The following is an 18,586-nucleotide window of genomic DNA, read 5'->3' as shown; positions in this document are numbered from 1 at the left end:
CAGTCTTTGCAAAACTAGGTAAAAGTGATGTTAAATGTTCATTTCTCCATGTAATGTTTGTGGCATTGTTTTTGAATGTAATACTGTGTATTTTAAAAAGCCTTTTACTGCCCTATGAGTGCAATAACGGTAAAAAAAAAAAGATTGCCCTCTAAGCATAAACTCCTCTCCTCCCCCTCCCTTTTTGCAAAACTATGTCAAATTCATGTTAAATGTTCAGTTGTTCATTCATTTGTCATTTGTAATTATTTTTGCATCATTTTCTGCATGTAAAACTATAATTGTTGTCCATAAAATGTGTTTTGTGTCAAAATGTTGGGGTGTCTAGAATAGATTAATTGGATTAACATTATTTTCTATGGGAACATTTGCTTTGGCTAGGGTGTTTTGATTTGAGTCGGACCTTCTGGAATGGATTAATAACACTACCAAGTCACCACTATATTACTGTATTATTATTTAACTTGCTTCTAATAACATCTACTGAACCCATTTCCTGTGTCATTAGCAATGAGTGCATGCTTTCAGCTGGTTGAAATATTTGTATTACAAGAAAATCTGGTCCCAGGAGTGCAAACATTCCACTTGCCAGTTAAGTATTTCATACAAATGTCTAACATTTAACACACAAGTCAAACAAACATGCAGCTCGTCTGTATATTTGTACCCCTAGCTACGTCACACTACTGTGTGAGAACAAACGCTGGACTCTACCACACTATGTGAAGACCATGTTGTTTCTTTACAGAGGACAAGACAAATTGATGCAAGCCACATCTCCTGTTCAAAGAGGCATCTGTTACTTACGAAACCAGGCACAATGCTATCGGGGTTACAAGATATTAATAAAGACAAGACTGGTTAGCAAAAACATGCCTGACACAGCCAGGCAGAAGCTAAGACCAATTACGTAAATGGCTTTATGCTAATTTGTGTCACAAGATGATTTGCTACGTGTTACCAAGCTCATCAACGGAACTATTTAGAATGTCTCAAGCAATGTTTCAAATGTATTTTTTTTATAAGTCCAAGTCACCGCCAAGAGAGGAGCACTCTCATCCTAAAATGGGAAAATACGAATTCCGGGGTTCACTGACAGATAATGGGACAGGTTGGTCTTTCCCCCACGTGCCTCTTTCTGTTCTGTTATGTAACTCACCATTACCATGGCGGCGGCAGCCTCGGGGTCGTGTGTGGAGCAACACGGTCCAATTTTCCAAGCTTCCACGTCTCCACAGTCACAGAAGCCCCCACCTGATGACGCATGCATCTGCGGAAAAACAAATACATAATTATATTAGTGTGTAATACAGACATGGAACAATATAAGTTTACTTCAAGACCTGATGTGATTAACGTCAGGTTGATTAAAGCATTCACATACGTTAGCTGGCAGGAGTTACATAAGGATGCTTTAATATGTGAACAGAGTTTATGTGCAACCATACATGAATGATACCAAGTACAAACACACACACAACAAAAAAAAAAATACATAATTTTCCAATAATTAATATTATGAGAAAAAAATTGCAAGAAGAAAGGGCTTTTACAATAAGTTACAATCTCATTTTAACTCATAATTTCACAATAAAAGTAATAATATTAAAAAAGTATGTATTTTGTATTTTACAAAAATACAGGAGTAAAGTTGTAGAATCACTAAAATAAAGTACAAACATTACAAGAAAACTGATAATTCTGAGAAAAAAAAACATTTTAAAGTTACAATATTAATAGAAAAAAATAAATTTTCAAAGAAAAAAGGCATAATATTATGAAGAAAATAAACTCTTGAGAATAAATAGTATTACTTAATTATGAATGTAATTAACTTGATAGAGTAAATATTAAAGTCACCGGGCCGCACGGTGGCCTCGTGGTTAGCATGCTGTCCACACAGTCAGGAGATCGGGAAGATCTGGGTTTGAATCTCCGTTGGGCATCTCTGTGTGGAGTTTGCATGTTCTCCCTGTAGGTGTGTGGGTTTCCTCCCACATTCCCAACACATGCTTATTAATTGGCGTCTCTAAATTGTCCATAGGTATGAATGTGAGTGTGAATGATTGTCTATACAGTATGTGCCCTGCGATTGACTGGCGACCAGTCCAGGGTGTACCATGCCTCTCGCCCGAAGTCAGCTGGGATAGGCTCCAGCATACCCACGACCCTAGTGAGGATAAGCGGCATAGATGGATGGATTAAAGTCACTGGTAATGCTCTGTTTGTTTGCTGTGGGAATTGTCTGTCTGTCCGTTCTATTTGCATGTTAAAATTGTGACTTCATTGTCATAATACAATTTTTCCCTACTAATATTGATACAGTAATATATTCTTGCAGCTTTACAACAATTCTATTATTTTTCTTTTCATTGTGGCCCGAATACTCTTTTGTACAAATACTGTAATAAGTAAGAATATGCAAATTTCTACTATTCACACTGATAATTCCTTCTTCTGTATAGTTCATTCATATAGATAATTCATGGACAGAACAAAAAAAACAAGCATGGTCAAGCATGGGACTCCAATTTAAGATCTTAACTCTACATTTGCACCCACCTTGTAACGATGACTTTTGTGGACACTCTCCTGGAAACAGTCCATGCACAGCACACATGTGGGATCTATTGCACAATCCCTGCAATGTGTTGAAAAGCGTATGGTCACTGATCAAAGCCTATGTTGACAATGCATTGCACATTGTATGTAACTTTCTTGAACAGCTGCAGTATTCTGAGGACACTCGCATCTTCTTCCGCTGTGGAACACATACGTAAAGCAGATGGCCGCGGTGCTCCGTCGCGGAAGAAGAGTGGTATTACCATGAGTGTGTTCATCCCATACACATGAATGCACGTGCAACAGTATGCAGGGATATGGCGGGAGACGTACATAACGCCGAGTGTTTTGAGAGGTCAGATTTTTTTTGAGAAGGCATTTTTTGTGATGCAAATGTATTACTCTTGTGAACACATATCGTTTTGAGAAGCCAAACCCTTTACTTAGATGTCGCCAGCAACTAAGTGGAACTACGTTCTTCATCACAATAATCCGACCACAACTGCACTTAGGAGACCAAGTGGGGGCTAAGTCGCTCTTAATGGACTACACTGCTGATGGGGATGTCAGACAACTTCATGTCAAAAAATCCGAACTATCCCTTTAAACCACTCATTGGATATTCACTCCTATAATACTTACACCTATAACACTTGCCGTTATAATGGAATTAGCTGCGCCAAGGAGTTGTTTTCTTGTTAGTTAAATACTTGTGGAGGGTGTGGGCCAAGAAAGAATCCCCAACATTTTGGTGCAGAGCGGGATAAAGGTGCTGACGCGACACTTTTGTTTTTGCCATTTTTCTTGAGCTGAATGCAAAGATGCTGAATGGGTGACATGTCGGGTGAGTATGCTGGCCATGCAAGTACTGGGATAATTTCAGCTTCCAGAAGTTGTGTACAGATCCCTGTAACATGGGGACGTGCATTATCATGCTGCTACATGATACTTTTGGATGAATGACACAACAGTGGGCCTCAGGCTTTCGCCACAGTATCTCTGTGCATTCAAAATCCCATCAATATAGTAAAATGCACCCGTGTTGTGAATGAAGTGGCCAATACTGGCAGTGGGGTTATGATATGGGCAGGAATGTTAGGGACAACAAACACAGGCGCATTTTATTGAAGACAGCCAGCATGTTTGGGATGCTCTGGATCGGGGTATACGGTGCTTGAGGCAAATGGTGGTCACACCAGATACTTTTCGGACCCCGCCGGACAGTTAGATTGCACATTTTGGAGTGGCCTTTTATAGTGGCCAACCTAAGGCACACCTAATATAATTTGGAATAAGAATGGCGTCTCATCAGTGTCTTAATATGCCACACCTGTGAGGTGGATAGTTTGCGACTCATGAATGATGAATGCTCACTAACACAGATTTAGACAGATTTGTGAAAAGAAATAGCCCCGCCTCTCGCCCGAAGTCATCTGGAATATTCTACAGCATACCCCTGCGACCCTAATGAAGATATGTGAAACAGAAAATGGATGGATTTGAAAGAAATAGGCCTTTTGTGTACATAGAAAAAGCTTTAGATCTTTTGAGTTCAGCTCATGAAAAATGGGAGTAAAAACAAAAGTGGTGATATTTTTGTTGAGTGTATGAAGTTTGATGACAGTGCTGATTTGTTACTGTAATTGACCACTATATACTGCACCAGACATCTTCATTTTTTAAGAAATAATTTTTTGGCTGTAGATACCATTTTTGGACAATGTTGACACCTGGAATATTGACGCAAAGACAAAAAAATGCAATCTGTTAGAAAAAAAAATCTGAGACCCACGTTTTGGCTACATTCTAGTGACTAACAAAACAATATGGACTTCCGTGTGGACATTTTTTTCCAATTGTATACAATGACAGACATTTTCAGACCTGCAAGAGTAGACTGTCTCTCCCTCTTTGAAGACACGTCCACATAGCTGGGAAGACGTACTTCCCTGTTTGAGCTTCTCCACACCTTCATCTGGATCTTCACCAAACAGGAAGTACTCCAGAGGATGGAGGAGGAGTCTCTGTGTGTGCTCCTCTTCCTGCTGAGGGCTGGGCTCCTCCTTGTGACAGAAGATCTGAGGCACCTGCTTCCTCAGGTAACTGTACAGGGCTGCCTTCAGGTCTGCAGATGCCTGCCATTCCTGCAAAGTGACGTGGAAAATACATTATACAATATGTATAAAGCATATACATACACAGTTCTGTGTGGAGCTTGCATGTTCTCTCTGTGCGTGTGTGGGTTTTCTCCGGGTACTCCGGCTTCCTCCCACAAAAAAAAAACATGCATGTTAGGTTAATTGGTGACTAAATTGTCCATAGGTATGAATGTGAGTGTGAATGGTTTTTTGTCTATATGTGCCCTGCGATTGGCTGGCGACCAGTCCAGGGTGTACCCCGCCTGTCGCCCGAAGTCAGCTGGAATAGGCTCCAGCATGCCCCCGCAACCCTAAAAGAGGAGAAACGGTATAGAAAATGGATGGATGGATGGATGGAGTACATATGTATTTGGGTTATCCTTGAGGCATCCCTCTAAATAAGCTTAGCTGTTGAAGCATGAATACTTTACTCTTCTGTGCATCACTAAGTTACTAACACTCAGTCATACACACGCAGTCAGAGTTAAAGTCTTAAAAACATCTCTATGTGGGTAAATTTCACAATAATAGGACCCGCTTGCACAATGAGTCATGGTGGATGAAATACTACATGAATTTCACTTTCGGAATAAGTCGAGGTGTCCAGTTTAACAAAACCAAGTAACGTTGACTACTACTTAGGTATTAGGGAAGCCAGGAGCAGCCGTCTTATTGTGACTAAATCACAAATCTAACATGCACCAACTCTTGAGCAATTTGAAGCACTGCAGAGACATTTGAGGTAGTAAGTACAGAAGCTAAAGGTAACTGCTAGCTACACCAGTAGGACATGGTTTCACCGAATTATAAACGAACACTGAGAGGCGTAACTTACACAATTTAGCCAGTCGCTTTATCCCCAAATCAGCTTACACAATGTCAGCTGTAAGAGATTGTTGAAAAAACATACCTTTATGAGCTCCAGCTCGTCAAAAGGTTTCTCACCCTCCGCCATATTCCATTTGCCGTAAAGGAGGGAGTGTCGTTAAACTACTGTTCCCTTGTAATACAACACATTCGTAATTATTTACATTGAATGTTTTATATGAAAATAAATCATGTTATTAGAATTTCCATTGAATAAATGCTAACGTACAGCAGTTTGTAATAACTGTTTCTGACAGAAACAAACCTGAGGCGTTTTGTAAACAAAACATACAAATGAAGATGTCGAGACAACGCCCCCTGATGGTAGCATTATTGTTCACTCATCGACACCAAGGTAATACGCCAGTTTGATTTTTTTAATTTTGTGCTGGATACTGTTTTTTCCTGGTGCTTATACAATGAGGATTTGATATGAGTATCCCGATCTTATGCTGAAGTATCAATGTTTTTTTCAATGTTTCTGTTTGAGACCAGCCTCTAGATGGTGCTACTCGGATTCTTTGTGTGATGGCAAACATAGTTGTGACGAGTGAGGTCAGGGTTGAATGTTTGACAGAGAGCGAGCCCAATATGGATGCCATATTCCACGAGAAAGTAAGTGAAATGTACATTTTGCAACTTTTAACACCCCGTAACTACCTCCGTGTATTTTAAAAAAGTTTGAGCCTATGCCAGTGTAAATTACGTGTCGATGTTGTAGTTGATTTTGCTGGCAGTATTGTTTCACTGCTCGCTATATCGTTACAGTCAAGTTACCATTCAGTCATTATACAAACTTTATTTCCAGTAAGGTATCAAGAAGCGCAAGTAAGGCGCTAAATCTGCTAAACGTTGCTGCTTTTTAATTAGTTGTAGACTCACCATAGCTACTTATGACAAATTAGTAACGCAGATGCATTTTTCGTCTAAGCTAACATTAGCTACTTGGAGGGAAGTGACATACTGTAGTTGTTTTCTGTCATAAACATTGAAGAAGATTGTGCGGTCATTGCAATAACTGTTATTTAATGTGTAGCAAGAGGGCTCTCTTTGCGCCCAGCATTGCCTCAACAACCTGCTGCAGGGCGAGTACTTCAGCCCTGTGGATCTTTCCTCTATTGCCCATCAGCTGGACGAAGAGGAGAGGATGAGGATGGCAGAGGGAGGAATGGGCAGCGAGGAGTATAGGACCTTTTTGCAGGTGAGGGAATGCTGGTACATTTTTTTCCATTCTAAAATGTAAAAACATGGTTCATACAGTGCTCTGTGATTATGTTTGTAGCAACCTTCTGGAAACATGGATGACAGTGGGTTCTTTTCCATACAAGTGAGGTCCATGTTTACTATTTTTTTCATGTTTTTGGAGTGAAAAACTTACATAAATGATCTTTTACATGATGTCATCATAGGTTATTAGCAATGCTCTGAGAGTTTGGGGATTGGAGCTAATCCTCTTCAACAGTCGGGAGTACCAGAGCCTGATGATAAATCCAATGTAAATTGTCTTTATTAAGATTATTTGGCACAATAATCTGTACTACTAAATGTACTTGACAGTTGGGGTTGTTTTTTCTCTTCATGTTTCAGAAATGAAAAAGCCTTTATATGCAATTACAAGGAGCACTGGTTTACTATTCGCAAACTTGGACAACAGGTAGAATTTTGTCATAAATAACCGTAATATAACTTGATTTACTAAAATATTCTTTGTTGCAGTGGTTTAACTTGAATTCACTTTTGACTGGACCAGAGTTGATATCAGACACATATTTAGCCCTTTTCCTCGCACAGTTACAGCAAGAAGGTAATGCCACTGACACATAGATTCTTGATCTTGTAGACAGTGTAGAGCCACTAATAAATTTCCGTATGCATGTGCAGGTTATTCCATATTTGTGATCCGTGGAAACCTTCCAGACTGTGAAGCAGAGCAGATTCTTGGAATCATGAGAGTGCAGCAACAGCAGCGGCCAAGACTTATTGGAGAGGACGAGGCTCAGACAAGTGCAGGGTACAAACATACTGTACAATGGCAACGATCCAGAATCAGTTTTGCTTGAAATAGTTTTGTTCCTACATGTGGCACCTGCAGCAGGTCAGCAACACTGGGCCAGACAGAGATGGTCTGTGGTGTGGAGAGAGATGTTGTGGAGCACGACGAGGAGCTGAAGAGAGCTCTGGCGCTCAGTAGACAGGACATAGATGTAGAAGATGAGGAAGCTGATCTACGCAGGGCCATTCAGCTTAGCATGCAAGGTAACACAACAACATTTGTAGTACACTACTGATGAAAATCTGAAGACCAGTTGAAAAATTGCAAGAATTTACATTTACATTACTTCTAAATAGAGCTTCAAAATGCAAAAACAATAAATGGGAGTGAGACAAAAAAAAAAAAAGATTAAGTAATTTATTGCAAAGAAGCATTCAAGTGAAATGAGCTGTTGCTTACTCAAGTTGCTTACTAATTGCTTACTCAAAATGTTTTTGTCTCACTCCCATTTCTTCTTTTTGCATTTTGAACCTCTACTTAGAACCTCCTTAAGATCCAGCACTGCAAAATGTAAATTCTTGCAATTTTTCAACTGGTCTAAAGATTTTGATCAGGAGCGTATAATATTTTTTTAAATTGATTTTTTACTTTAAATATTAGGAGCTGTTTTGAGCAACACTTCATCAGATTCTGAAGGTGGACATTTGAAGGTGGAGAGAGAGGCTGCAGGGGGACAAAGAGTCCAAAATGAGGCGCTCACAGTTGAGGAGCTGAGGAAGAGGAGACAGGCTTACTTCAATCAGTGAGTTTGACTCTTTAAGTTCACATATCAATATGAAGACTCATTTGTCTTCAATTTTGTCCCATTTACATTATTGTGCAAAAGTCTTAATGGTCTTAATCACACTAATATACAATGTAACTTTTTTTTTTTTGTTACCTTTTACACAAAGTTGACAAACGGGTTGTTTTTTTCTTTAACTATACAGCGGAACGTCGGTTTTTGTATGATTCAGTTTTTGATGAATATTGTTAATACTATATCTTTGTTTTTGTACACTTTCTCGGTTGCGGCATGGCCAAACAGTTTGCCTAAATAGTAGTCAGTGGAATCAAGTGCCCAAACAAAGCATACACACTTTGATGACACAGTCTCTGTGAATAATGGTTGTTTGAGAGTGGAAAGATGTACAGTATACAGATTCCAGCCAGGGAATCCTTTAATGATCTTTTGTGTGTGTGTGTGCATGTGGTTTATTTGTTGATAGAACGCACGCAGAACGATTGACAACTACTGTCTATCTCCTTTCTTTCTCTAACAAGCACAGTTTGTCGTACACTGGTGAGGCGTTGGAAAGCACCGCATATGTCTGTTAGAGGAATCTGTGCTCTTTTTTTTTTTTTTTTAATTAAAATGTATAAAAAGTGGCAAATGCCAGAACTTTGATAAAGAAGGTGAGAAACACGATTTTTAACAATAAATAATACTATAAAGAAGTTATAGCAAAGTACGAAGGTAGTGCGTGTTTCAATAGGATTGTAATGTAAAGTTTCCTTGGTTAACACATGTTGCAGAGGGAGTTCATTAAGGGAGAAACATTGTAGAAAGTTTGTTTATTTATTTAATTAGGATAGTGCATATTAATCAACAAATGAGCAAAAGCATCACAGTAAATATGCCAGAATTACCTAAATTTCATCTGTTGTCCGAAGGCAGGCTCCATACTTTTACGAATGACACCACACATAAAACACCATAAAACCATAAAAAGAAGATAAAACAAACACACAGTACATTTGCAGACAACATTACAGCTATATAAACTTACAAGCCCAGTTCCAGTAAACATAAAACAGATTGTCGGGCAATATAGTCATCAGCTTGGAATGGACATTACCCACGAGCACAAGACTGCTTTGTCTTTAATCACTGTTTAGTGTTTTCTTGAAGGCTGGGTAATTGTCAGTTTCTCACATGAGCTGGTAGTGCGTTCCTTGACTGAGTGCCTCTGATAAAGACAACCATTCGGCTGAATCTACGTTTCTGTATGTTACAGTCACCCCTGGTGAATGATCTAGTACTGTCTTGATTGTTAGTTTTCTTCTGTACGAAAACCTATAATGATGGAGGGGCAAGTCCATTCAGAACCTTAAAGACAAGACAGGCATCCAGGAACATCTGATCGCTTATAATGTGTTACAATAATGAAACTGATAGAATCAACCTATCTAAATTTTCAGTGTTTTCTTAAAGAGAGACTTGATATGTTTTAGTGTGTTCTCTGTTGCATGTGACCAAGTTGTGCAACAATAGGTTATATGAGTGAAAATCATTGCATGGATATACACTTTTGCGGATTCAAAAGTCAGGAAAGGTCTTACATGATTGAGATTTGACAAGTTAAATTTGATTGTATTTGTGATTTTTTTTCTTTTTTTTTTTTACACACGCTTAAATGTTAGGTATGAAGTGATATGGGCAAGTGTTTGTCCTTTTTTTTGCATGTTTGTCACACTTAAATCTTTGCGCTGTGGAGGAATTTTGGCCCACTCAGTTTTGCAGAATTGTTGTAATTCAGCCACACTGGAGGGTTTTCCAGTTTTCCGCCTTTTTAAGGTCACGCCACAGCATCTCAATAGGATTCAGGTCAGGACTTTGACTAGGCCACTCCAAAGTCTTCATTTTGTTTTTCTTCAGCCATTCAGAGGTGGACTTGTTGGTGTGTTTTGGATCATTGTCCTGCTGCGGAACCCAAGTTCGTTTCAGCTCGAGGCCACGAAGAGATGTCTGGACATTCTCCTTCATGATTTTTTTGGTAGACAGCAGAATTCATGGTTCCATTTATCACAGCAAGTCTTCCAGGTCCTGAAGCAGCAAAACAACCCCAGACCATCACACTACCACCACCATATTTTACTGGTGGTCTGATGTTGTTTTTCTGAAATGTGGCGTTACTTTTACACCAGAAGTAATGGGACACACACCTTTCAAAAAGCTTAACTTTTTTTCTTGTCAGACCAAAGAGTGGAAGACTGAATCCAATTGAGATGCTGTGGCATGACCTTAAAAAGGAGGTTCGTGCTGGAAAACCCTCCAATGTGGCTGAATTACAACAATTCTGCAAAGATGAGTGGGCCAAAATTCCTCCACAGCGCTGTAAGAGACTCATTGCAAGTTATCACAAACGCTTGATTGTTAGCTGTTGCTGCTAAGAGTGGACCAATCAGTTATTAGGTTTAGGGGGCAATCACTTTTTCACAGAGGACTATGTAGGTTTGGATTTTTTTCTTCCTTAATAATAAAACGTTTCATTTAAAAACTGCATTTTGTGTTCAGTTGTGTTGTCGTTGACTACTATTTAAATTAGTTGTTTGATCTGAAACATTTAAGTGAGACAAACATGCAAAAAATAAAAATAAAAAATCAGGAAAGGGGCAAACAGTTTTTCACACCACTGTATGATTTTACACTTCTTACACTTATTTGCCGCTTTTTTAGTTTTTTGTTTTATAAATGTTCTATGTAATGTTTTTCTTGTTACAAGCGTTTTGGAGTCCTTTTGTCATCCATGTGTGTGAGCTGTTGTCTGTCCATATTGTGAAGTTCTGTCAGATTTCTGTCCATTCTGGTAAAGCCAAGAGAAAACAACAGCATTGACCTTGATAACAGGTTAACAGGTTTCCTACCTCCAGTACAGGGGCTTGGTCTGTGCTCTGCTAAGTCACATTCTAAGTTGATATCAGGGTCACCAACACGGTGCCTGCGGGCACCAGGTCACCCCAAAGGACCACATGAGTCACCTCAGCCTGTTCTAAAAATAGCTCAAATGGCACCACTTACCAGTGAGATGCATCGCTCTTTTTTTTTTGGTTGCTATTCTTGTTTAAATCACACTTACAGTACATGTGAACTGGAAATGACAGTATATTAAAAAAAACACTTTAAAGAATGTTTAATATAAATGAACTCTGACCTAGTATAGTTCAAAGGTCAGTATTGTGTGCATGACCAAAACATCATCGATCATACAAACATGGTGGGAAAAAGCTAGCAGGTGCAGCAAAAATGAGGAGATGACTGACCCCCAAAAAGATGGCAGAAGAAAGAAAGAAAACATAGTTTTCACAATGAATGGGAGGTGTTTTTTTGCGGCATAATATGGAGAGACATTTCACAAAGTATCACACAAGCCACTGTGCTGTTGCAGGGAAGCTCACGACGAGCAGAAGGAGCCCGCGAGTTAAAGGCAGCTTTGTGCAAACAGCAATCATTTTTCATGAGACAGGTTGAAAACTCACAAAAAGCAACCAAAGCCTCATTTAGAGCAACGCAACTATTGATTAAGAAAAAGAAGGCCTTTTGAGACCGGGAGGTTGTCAAAGAAGCAATGATGGTAATTGCTAAAACTGTACTTGAAGACCAGAATGGACCCGATGTAATCTCCACTCTCTCCGGTGTGCAACCGGGAGCAACTACAATGGTAAGAAGAGTGGCAGCGATGTTTTACATGATTTATTATTTGTACAAACATGGTGCAAAGTAATTCATGATTTGTGAAAAAATGTTCGTGGCTAGCCAGCTAAAATGGGACATTGTGATTTCCTAGGGCTGTTGTAGAAGCGATCATTTGAAAATATTCAGATTGCACTTAGAGAAAATATAGAAAAGTGTTGCATATTGATATTTATCTGTTTTTCTTATTAAACCATTGTTGATATTTATTGCGAGAAATGCTTAACATAATCAGTGTCTCCCCATAGATGAATATCATTAATTATAAAGGTAAATTGAGCAAATGGACTATTTCAGAAGTGTGAATCAAACCGGTCGTCCTTTGCATTAATTGGTACCCAAGAAGTAGCTCTCGGTTTCAAAAAGGTTTGTGAACCCTGGTTTACATGGTCATGAAAACAACTGTACTCTAATGACAGGCTAAGACTATTATCAAATAGACACCTGCTTTGTGTAAATGCCTGGTACTGCATGCAGCTGAGTAACTACCAGTGATGTCACGGTACAGGGCAAAATAATGTCCCGTTCGTTCTGCCGTGCACGGGACAAGCCACCTTATGGAAAAAGCCCTTTGTGCGACGTAATGTCCCATTTCCCACACTGTACATATTTCAAGTGACCCACCGTCTGACTAAAAGCGGATTTAAAAAAATGCGAGGCATTTGGCGACAGTCTATAGGACCGGAGAGTATAGACGACAACAGCCGCAGTGATCTCCTCAGCTACGTGCCCGCCGGTCCCCCACCTCTTCGCCACGATGTCGAGGTGCGGTGCACCTGTTTTTTGTTTTTTTTAACACTTCACTTCCTTAAACGGAGGAAGATGAGTGCATAAGTAAAGCAGCATGCTGCCATTGATCAGTAGAGATGAGAATGGTTCGCTGCACTTCAGATAAGAAACCGTACAAAAATGAAAATAATCATCACCCTGTTTAAACGCTTACTGTTACTTGCACCTTCCTAAAAAAAACAAACAAACCTACCTTTGTTCCCGCAGCTTGTTTTTTGTTCTTTCTAATGAGATATGTTATTAGATATTACACTCATTTGCTTTGTCACCTACAGTATAACACAAAGCTTATATAACTTTTAGTACAACCAGTATGTTGGATTGGTTTTAGCAACTTTAATGTACACATCAAAGTGATCCTTTTATTTGAAAATTGTATTTATTGGAGAATTAACTGTCAGCAGATTGCAATTTCATTTCATGCTTCATTTTAGAACTCATATAAAAATAATAAGAATAATAGAGAATTTAGAATTAAAATGTTTATCTTTACACACAAAAAAAGTACAGAAAACCGGACCAACACTTTAGCCCAAATTCTGAGGTACGGGCCATACCGTGGGTTACCTGTACCGTTACACCCCTAGTAATTGCACCCCCATGTCAGTGACGGAAAAGCTTCAAATGTGAAAAATGCCTGAATTGAAAATGTTTACAAAACCCTGATTTTGAATCAATTTTTAATTGGTTAGGCAAGAGCACCAACTTCAATCAAACATTCCTCAACACACCAACACAGCATCAATAGGTAAGTCAAGATTGCATAAAACAATGCATATTATCAGCAAATAGGTGAAGATGTTAATTTTGTTGTTTGCTGGTCCTTCTATAGACAACCCTCACACTGAATTGGACCAGCAACAAAAGCCCAGCCTGTGAAGTTGGAAAAGCTCAGCATACATAGTTATGACAAGCTGCTTCGAACTGTGGCCCCCTCCGCTATGCCAGGGGTGGCTTTGCTCCTTCCTCTAACCTTTTTGGCTCTTTTGCGAACACGTGGACATATGTCCTGTTTGGTTCGCTGATGGGTGTTGGAGAACGACAACAGAGAATGAGGCAACAGGCGGCCTCGTGTTACGTACACCGTGGCTGCAAAGAAGCTGAACTCATGCAGTGAAACAAGTTTGCCTTTTTTTTTCTTTTTTTCTTTTTACCATGGCGCCTTCTATTTCTACAGTATACTGTTTTGTTTTCTATTTTTTTCTCTGCAAGGCATTAAAAAAAGGAACCATGACCTACAAAAGGGTGTGTTTGTTGCGGGAGATGAATTCATCGAGCTTGTCCACAGTTATAAGTGTGCTTCTACTTTTGTATTATTTTGACGCAAGACAACACTAACTGTAGATTTATTTTAAATTTCTTGCTGAAAATATATTGACGTACGCATTAATAAGGAACAAGGTTTTCAATCTGCATGTGAAAATGAATTTATTATTCCATCAGGACTTCTTACATTCTCTGCTCACCAGTGTGTGTGATAGCGTTAAATGTATGAACAATTGCACATGTACTGACTTTTGTTTTGACAACTGCCCTTTAAAAAAAACTCCACTCATTAATTTGTAGTACTTTTAATAATGTTAGGTTTCAGTCACTGGCTGAAATTTTAAGGGTTAAGTACAGCATTAAAATATTTCTGTTAACCAGTATTGAGTTTTCACAGAACCAATTTGTTGCCATTTCTCTTTTCAATTCATTTTGTGGTGATTTGCCTGATTTGAAATGAAAATGTGAAAAAGCAAGGATCACATTACCAGTTTCGCTCACTACATTCTTACTCTAAGCACTAATTCATCATTTTATTCCATTTTTCTTCCAGAATGCTCACATTCTTTTAAAAGATGTGTTGTTCCAGGATTAAAGCAATGTTCACCAATTCTTGAGTTTCATCTTTGACTGGTATTGTACGCTTGAACATTTTGATAATATCAAAGTATATATGGTACCACTTGGTCATGCTATTGAATGACAGACTGTGTCCAAAATCTTGACTGGTGCTGTAAATTAGGTACACAATCCAGCACAAGAACTGTATCAAGCATTTTGCTTTTACAAAGATAATAAGTTGCCAGTTTGGGGGAAAGTCAAATGTTTAAGTCCACCAGTCCAGTATTGGGCCTTTTGAGTATGTTGGGCCACTGTACTGCAAGCACATGTTTGGCAATGCGGAAGTCAAACAAGCCATATGAGTCAGTATGTGTGTGGTGTCGTGCATCACTCTGTAAAAGCTGACTCCTTGTTTTTTTGTTTTGTTTTTCCACTACTTCTTTCTTGCATGGATATAGATAAACCCCACACCCCCTGTACCTATTCCAATTTTCCCCCCATATCAACACCTCTGGGTGTACCTAATGCAAGTCCTCCACTCCAAGCACACCTGTCTCTACTCATTTCAAATCACACTACAGTGGCAGCACCCCTGAACGCATCAGCACATAAACAGTGTGTTCCAAATGGCCTGATATTACATACAGTAGGTTTGTATTATTTTCATGAGCACAAACATACACTGAGGTCCTATGACCCTTTTTGGAAAAAGGGGCTAGAGTGGGACTGTACGTCCTGGTTAATGTGTAACACTCAAAGCACACTTGCACTTTGTTTCCCCAAATAAGAAGAATTCGACACAATGTTACCCAAGATGGACGGTACGTATGAGAGATTGAAGTCTTACATTGTTTTCTTAAATTCAGTCAGATGTATTGAATTGTTGAAATGTGGCATTAACAACATGTGTCTTCGTGATTCAGGTGGTGCACCCAAACCTTCCCAGTCTCAAATAGCGGTGGCCCGCAAAATGAAGCTGGGATTTGCCTTTGTGCTAATGTGCTTCCTCGCTCCTGGGCAGCCATTTCCCCACACAAGCATTCACAATCTCTCCCTCAAAAATATGGACTTTGCTATGAACCTTTACCGCAAAATATCCAGTTACCACGACGAGAATATCGTCTTCTCCCCTCTGAGTGTTTCCACCAGTTTTGCCGCCCTCTCCCTGGCTTCTCATGGCGTGACGTACGAGGAGATTCTGAAAGGACTCAGCCTGGAGAAGCTGGCTCAAGCAGACCAGCCTGATCTGATCCCCAAGCTGTTCCAGATGCTCCATGGGAACATCACTCAGAATGGAACGATGATAGTGGATCAAGGCATGTCCCTCTTCATCCGCCAGCATTTTAGCATAGAGAAAACCTTTGAGGAGCAGATGAAGTCCTACTTTTATACAGACGTGAAAAGAGTAGACTTTGAAGACACACAGGCAAGTATCAGTCTCATTAATGAGTACATTAAAGACAAGACTGGGGGCAAAGTGACAGAAATGATCTCCAGCCTTGATCCACTGACCCAACTCATGATGATCAACACATTTTATTTCCAAGGTAAGTTTATTCATCCTTAAATAAAAGACTGCGTTCACACTTGCTGTTCGGTATGCTAGTCTGGATCAAAAATAAATAAATGTGCGCACTTTGGTGCAGTTCACTTAATGTTCAGACTGCTATGTTTGTCATGGGACTGTAGGCTGCGCAGTATAGAAGACTTGATTGGGCATATTACGTGAAGTAACTCAGATATTCCAAACCAAAATGGCATCTACTAGATTTAATACATAGGTTAATTTTATATTGTGCTGTATTTACCAGGTTAGGTTTCATGGGAGAGAAACAGCGCTTCCAATGCATTTTCTCTTACAAATTTGTCAAATCTGCATCTTATTTGCAGTTATTTTGTCTTTGGTCTGTGTCGCACAGGGTTGTTCAAAGTGGTGGCCATTGGCCTTAGCAGTGACATGCAGTCTGGGGATGATGAAAAATTAAAAAAACAATAATTAAAACATAAAATAAATATTACTATTTGTCCTTTGAACTGTATTATAAATGTATTTTGTGTATGATTCTAATTGTTTTTTAAAAGTTTTGAAGTAAAAATTGCTGAATTTGCACGTCTCTTCATCAAATACAGGGCAGAAACCTAAGATAAGGTTGTCGCGAGCTTAGTGCTCAAGCCCAGCCTACTGTCTGAGTGCACTCAGTGACCAAATCGCACCAGAGTTCACTTGTAAGCAGACCAAGACCCAGTGGCACCATATAGGGGGGAAACATTAGGACAATTCCAGCAATTCCAGGCTGAATAAATAGAGATGTGGTGACAACAGCTGTCCGGAGGGGCCCAATGTGATGTTTTTTCATGGGGCCCAGAATTCCTTGCGGCACCCCAGTTGAGACCCATCTCTCAAGCGGTCTTGGTCTGCTTGTTTGGAGCACACCAGTGTTTGGATGATTGCGTTAACATTTGGTCAAACGAACCGTACCAGCAGAACAAACACACCAGAGTTTGTATTAACCTAACCAAACATGACAAGTGTGAACGCGCCCTAAATGTCACGTTTTCGAGTGACACTGACTTTTGCACTGCTTGTTTCCATCATCCAGGAGGGTGGGAAATGCCTTTCAATCCCAACCACACACACAACGCACCTTTTTACATTGATAACTACAATATTCCGCAAGTGCCAATGATGTTCATAGAGGACAAGTTTGAAATGATGGAAGATGCTCAACTCGGTGCCAAAGTGCTGAAACTGCCCTACTTGGAGGGTGTTTCCATGCTCATCCTGCTACCAAACAAAGGAGTGGACTATAGTTCAATTGAAGATGAGCTCACTGCAAAGGTGTTCCTAGGTTGGATCAAAAAACTGAAAAAAATGTGAGTTGAATTGCGGAAAAAAAAAGCCTGCTATGTGACAAATAGTCAGGCAGCTCAACACTTTGTGTTCACAGTAAACTGGAAATCAACATCCCCAAATTCAAGATGGAGCAGTCGTACTCTTTGAACAACATTCTCCCAGAGTTAGGTTTCAACAGTATCTTCACTCACACTGCCAATTTGACTGGGTTGAGCAAGGACGTTAGCCTCCAGGTTTCAGAGGTTGGTTTTCACGCATACACAATGTGCACATTACAGGCTGTATATTATTTTCATGTCTTCAATTGATTTGGAACTACAGGTACTACACAAGGCTGTCATTGAGGTGGACGAGACAGGGACGACCGCAGCGGCCGCCACAACAATCGGCATTATCCCATATTCCTTACCCAGGACCTTCATTGTCAACCGGCCCTTTTTCTTCTTCATATACCACGAAGACACGAAAGCCCTGTTGTTCATGGGCAGGATGATTAACCCCACTAAAAACTAGCTGTCGTGACTGACTGCATTTTGATTTTGCTGGAAGTGCTTTGTCACTTGTTTATTCAGGCTTATCTTTTTAAATCTCACATCAGTATTCTACTGTTGGTCTACTCTTTGAAAGCCACACCTCTCTGTGATCTTTAATAAAGCTCTACATATTGTGCTTTATTTATTGCAATGTAAAAACTCACTCAGCAACTAACTTACTTGAGGTTGCCACCTAGTTGGCTGGCTGCAACATAGGATTTATATATAATTACAACCGCTGTTGTGTCAAGATTGTTTTTGTACATTTTTAAACAGGTGTACAGTTTTAAGTAACCAACTATTTAACATCTGTTTAACGCTAAAATCATAGCTTTTTCTACGGAGGGCGGCTGGGGAAAAGGTGCAACGACCAAACAATTAAAACACAGGAATGATCCAAAATCAAAAACATCAGCAAGAAAATGAAAAATACTGCAATCACATAAATATGATCAAAAACAGAACATGCTGCAAACCCAAGAACAACTACATGAGAGAAATGCTGCAAGT

General features: G+C 39.5%; 3 protein-coding genes across 5 annotated transcripts in view; 2 read left to right on the top strand and 1 right to left on the bottom strand.

The window, feature by feature from the left end:
• The window catches only part of ubr1 (ubiquitin protein ligase E3 component n-recognin 1), a 35,444-nt gene extending 29,594 nt beyond the window's left edge, over positions 1-5,850 (bottom strand). For both annotated transcript variants that reach the window (XM_054796219.1, XM_054796220.1), the window contains exons 1-4: positions 5,611-5,850; positions 4,447-4,706; positions 2,563-2,641; positions 1,160-1,270 (exon numbers count right to left, since the gene is read on the bottom strand). In XM_054796219.1, coding sequence (XP_054652194.1) covers positions 1,160-1,270; positions 2,563-2,641; positions 4,447-4,706; positions 5,611-5,655 — 495 coding nt within the window. In that variant the 5' untranslated portion in view covers positions 5,656-5,850. The remainder of the gene's footprint in view (positions 1-1,159; positions 1,271-2,562; positions 2,642-4,446; positions 4,707-5,610) is intronic.
• Positions 5,851-6,066: 216 nt separating this feature from the next.
• atxn3 (ataxin 3) lies at positions 6,067-14,753 on the top strand. 2 transcript variants are annotated; one of them, XM_054796310.1, is made up of 11 exons: positions 6,067-6,182; positions 6,604-6,768; positions 6,850-6,894; positions 6,977-7,062; positions 7,155-7,221; positions 7,284-7,371; positions 7,449-7,578; positions 7,660-7,823; positions 8,221-8,362; positions 13,555-13,610; positions 13,695-14,753. In XM_054796310.1, the coding sequence occupies exons 1-11, from the start codon at positions 6,096-6,098 to the stop codon at positions 13,739-13,741; spliced, it is 1,077 nt and encodes a 358-aa protein (XP_054652285.1). In that variant the 5' UTR covers positions 6,067-6,095; the 3' UTR covers positions 13,742-14,753. The 2 variants fall into 2 exon arrangements, with proteins under 2 accessions (XP_054652285.1, XP_054652284.1); XM_054796309.1 differs by lacking the exons at positions 13,555-13,610; positions 13,695-14,753 and adding an exon at positions 10,259-13,541.
• A 618-nt stretch (positions 14,754-15,371) lies between these two features.
• LOC129192358 (serine protease inhibitor 2.1-like) lies at positions 15,372-18,217 on the top strand. Its single transcript, XM_054796306.1, has 5 exons — positions 15,372-15,510; positions 15,613-16,236; positions 17,290-17,563; positions 17,638-17,785; positions 17,865-18,217. Exons 1-5 carry the CDS (start codon positions 15,492-15,494, stop codon positions 18,054-18,056), a joined length of 1,257 nt encoding a protein of 418 aa, XP_054652281.1. The 5' UTR covers positions 15,372-15,491; the 3' UTR covers positions 18,057-18,217.
• The last annotated feature ends 369 nt before the right edge of the window (positions 18,218-18,586 follow it).

Source organism: Dunckerocampus dactyliophorus, chromosome 13, assembly GCF_027744805.1.
Source record: "Dunckerocampus dactyliophorus isolate RoL2022-P2 chromosome 13, RoL_Ddac_1.1, whole genome shotgun sequence".
In the NCBI taxonomy this organism is placed as follows: domain Eukaryota; kingdom Metazoa; phylum Chordata; class Actinopteri; order Syngnathiformes; family Syngnathidae; genus Dunckerocampus; species Dunckerocampus dactyliophorus.
The sequence above is the reverse complement of the archived record's forward strand: the minus strand, read 5'-3'. Positions and strand labels throughout refer to the sequence as shown.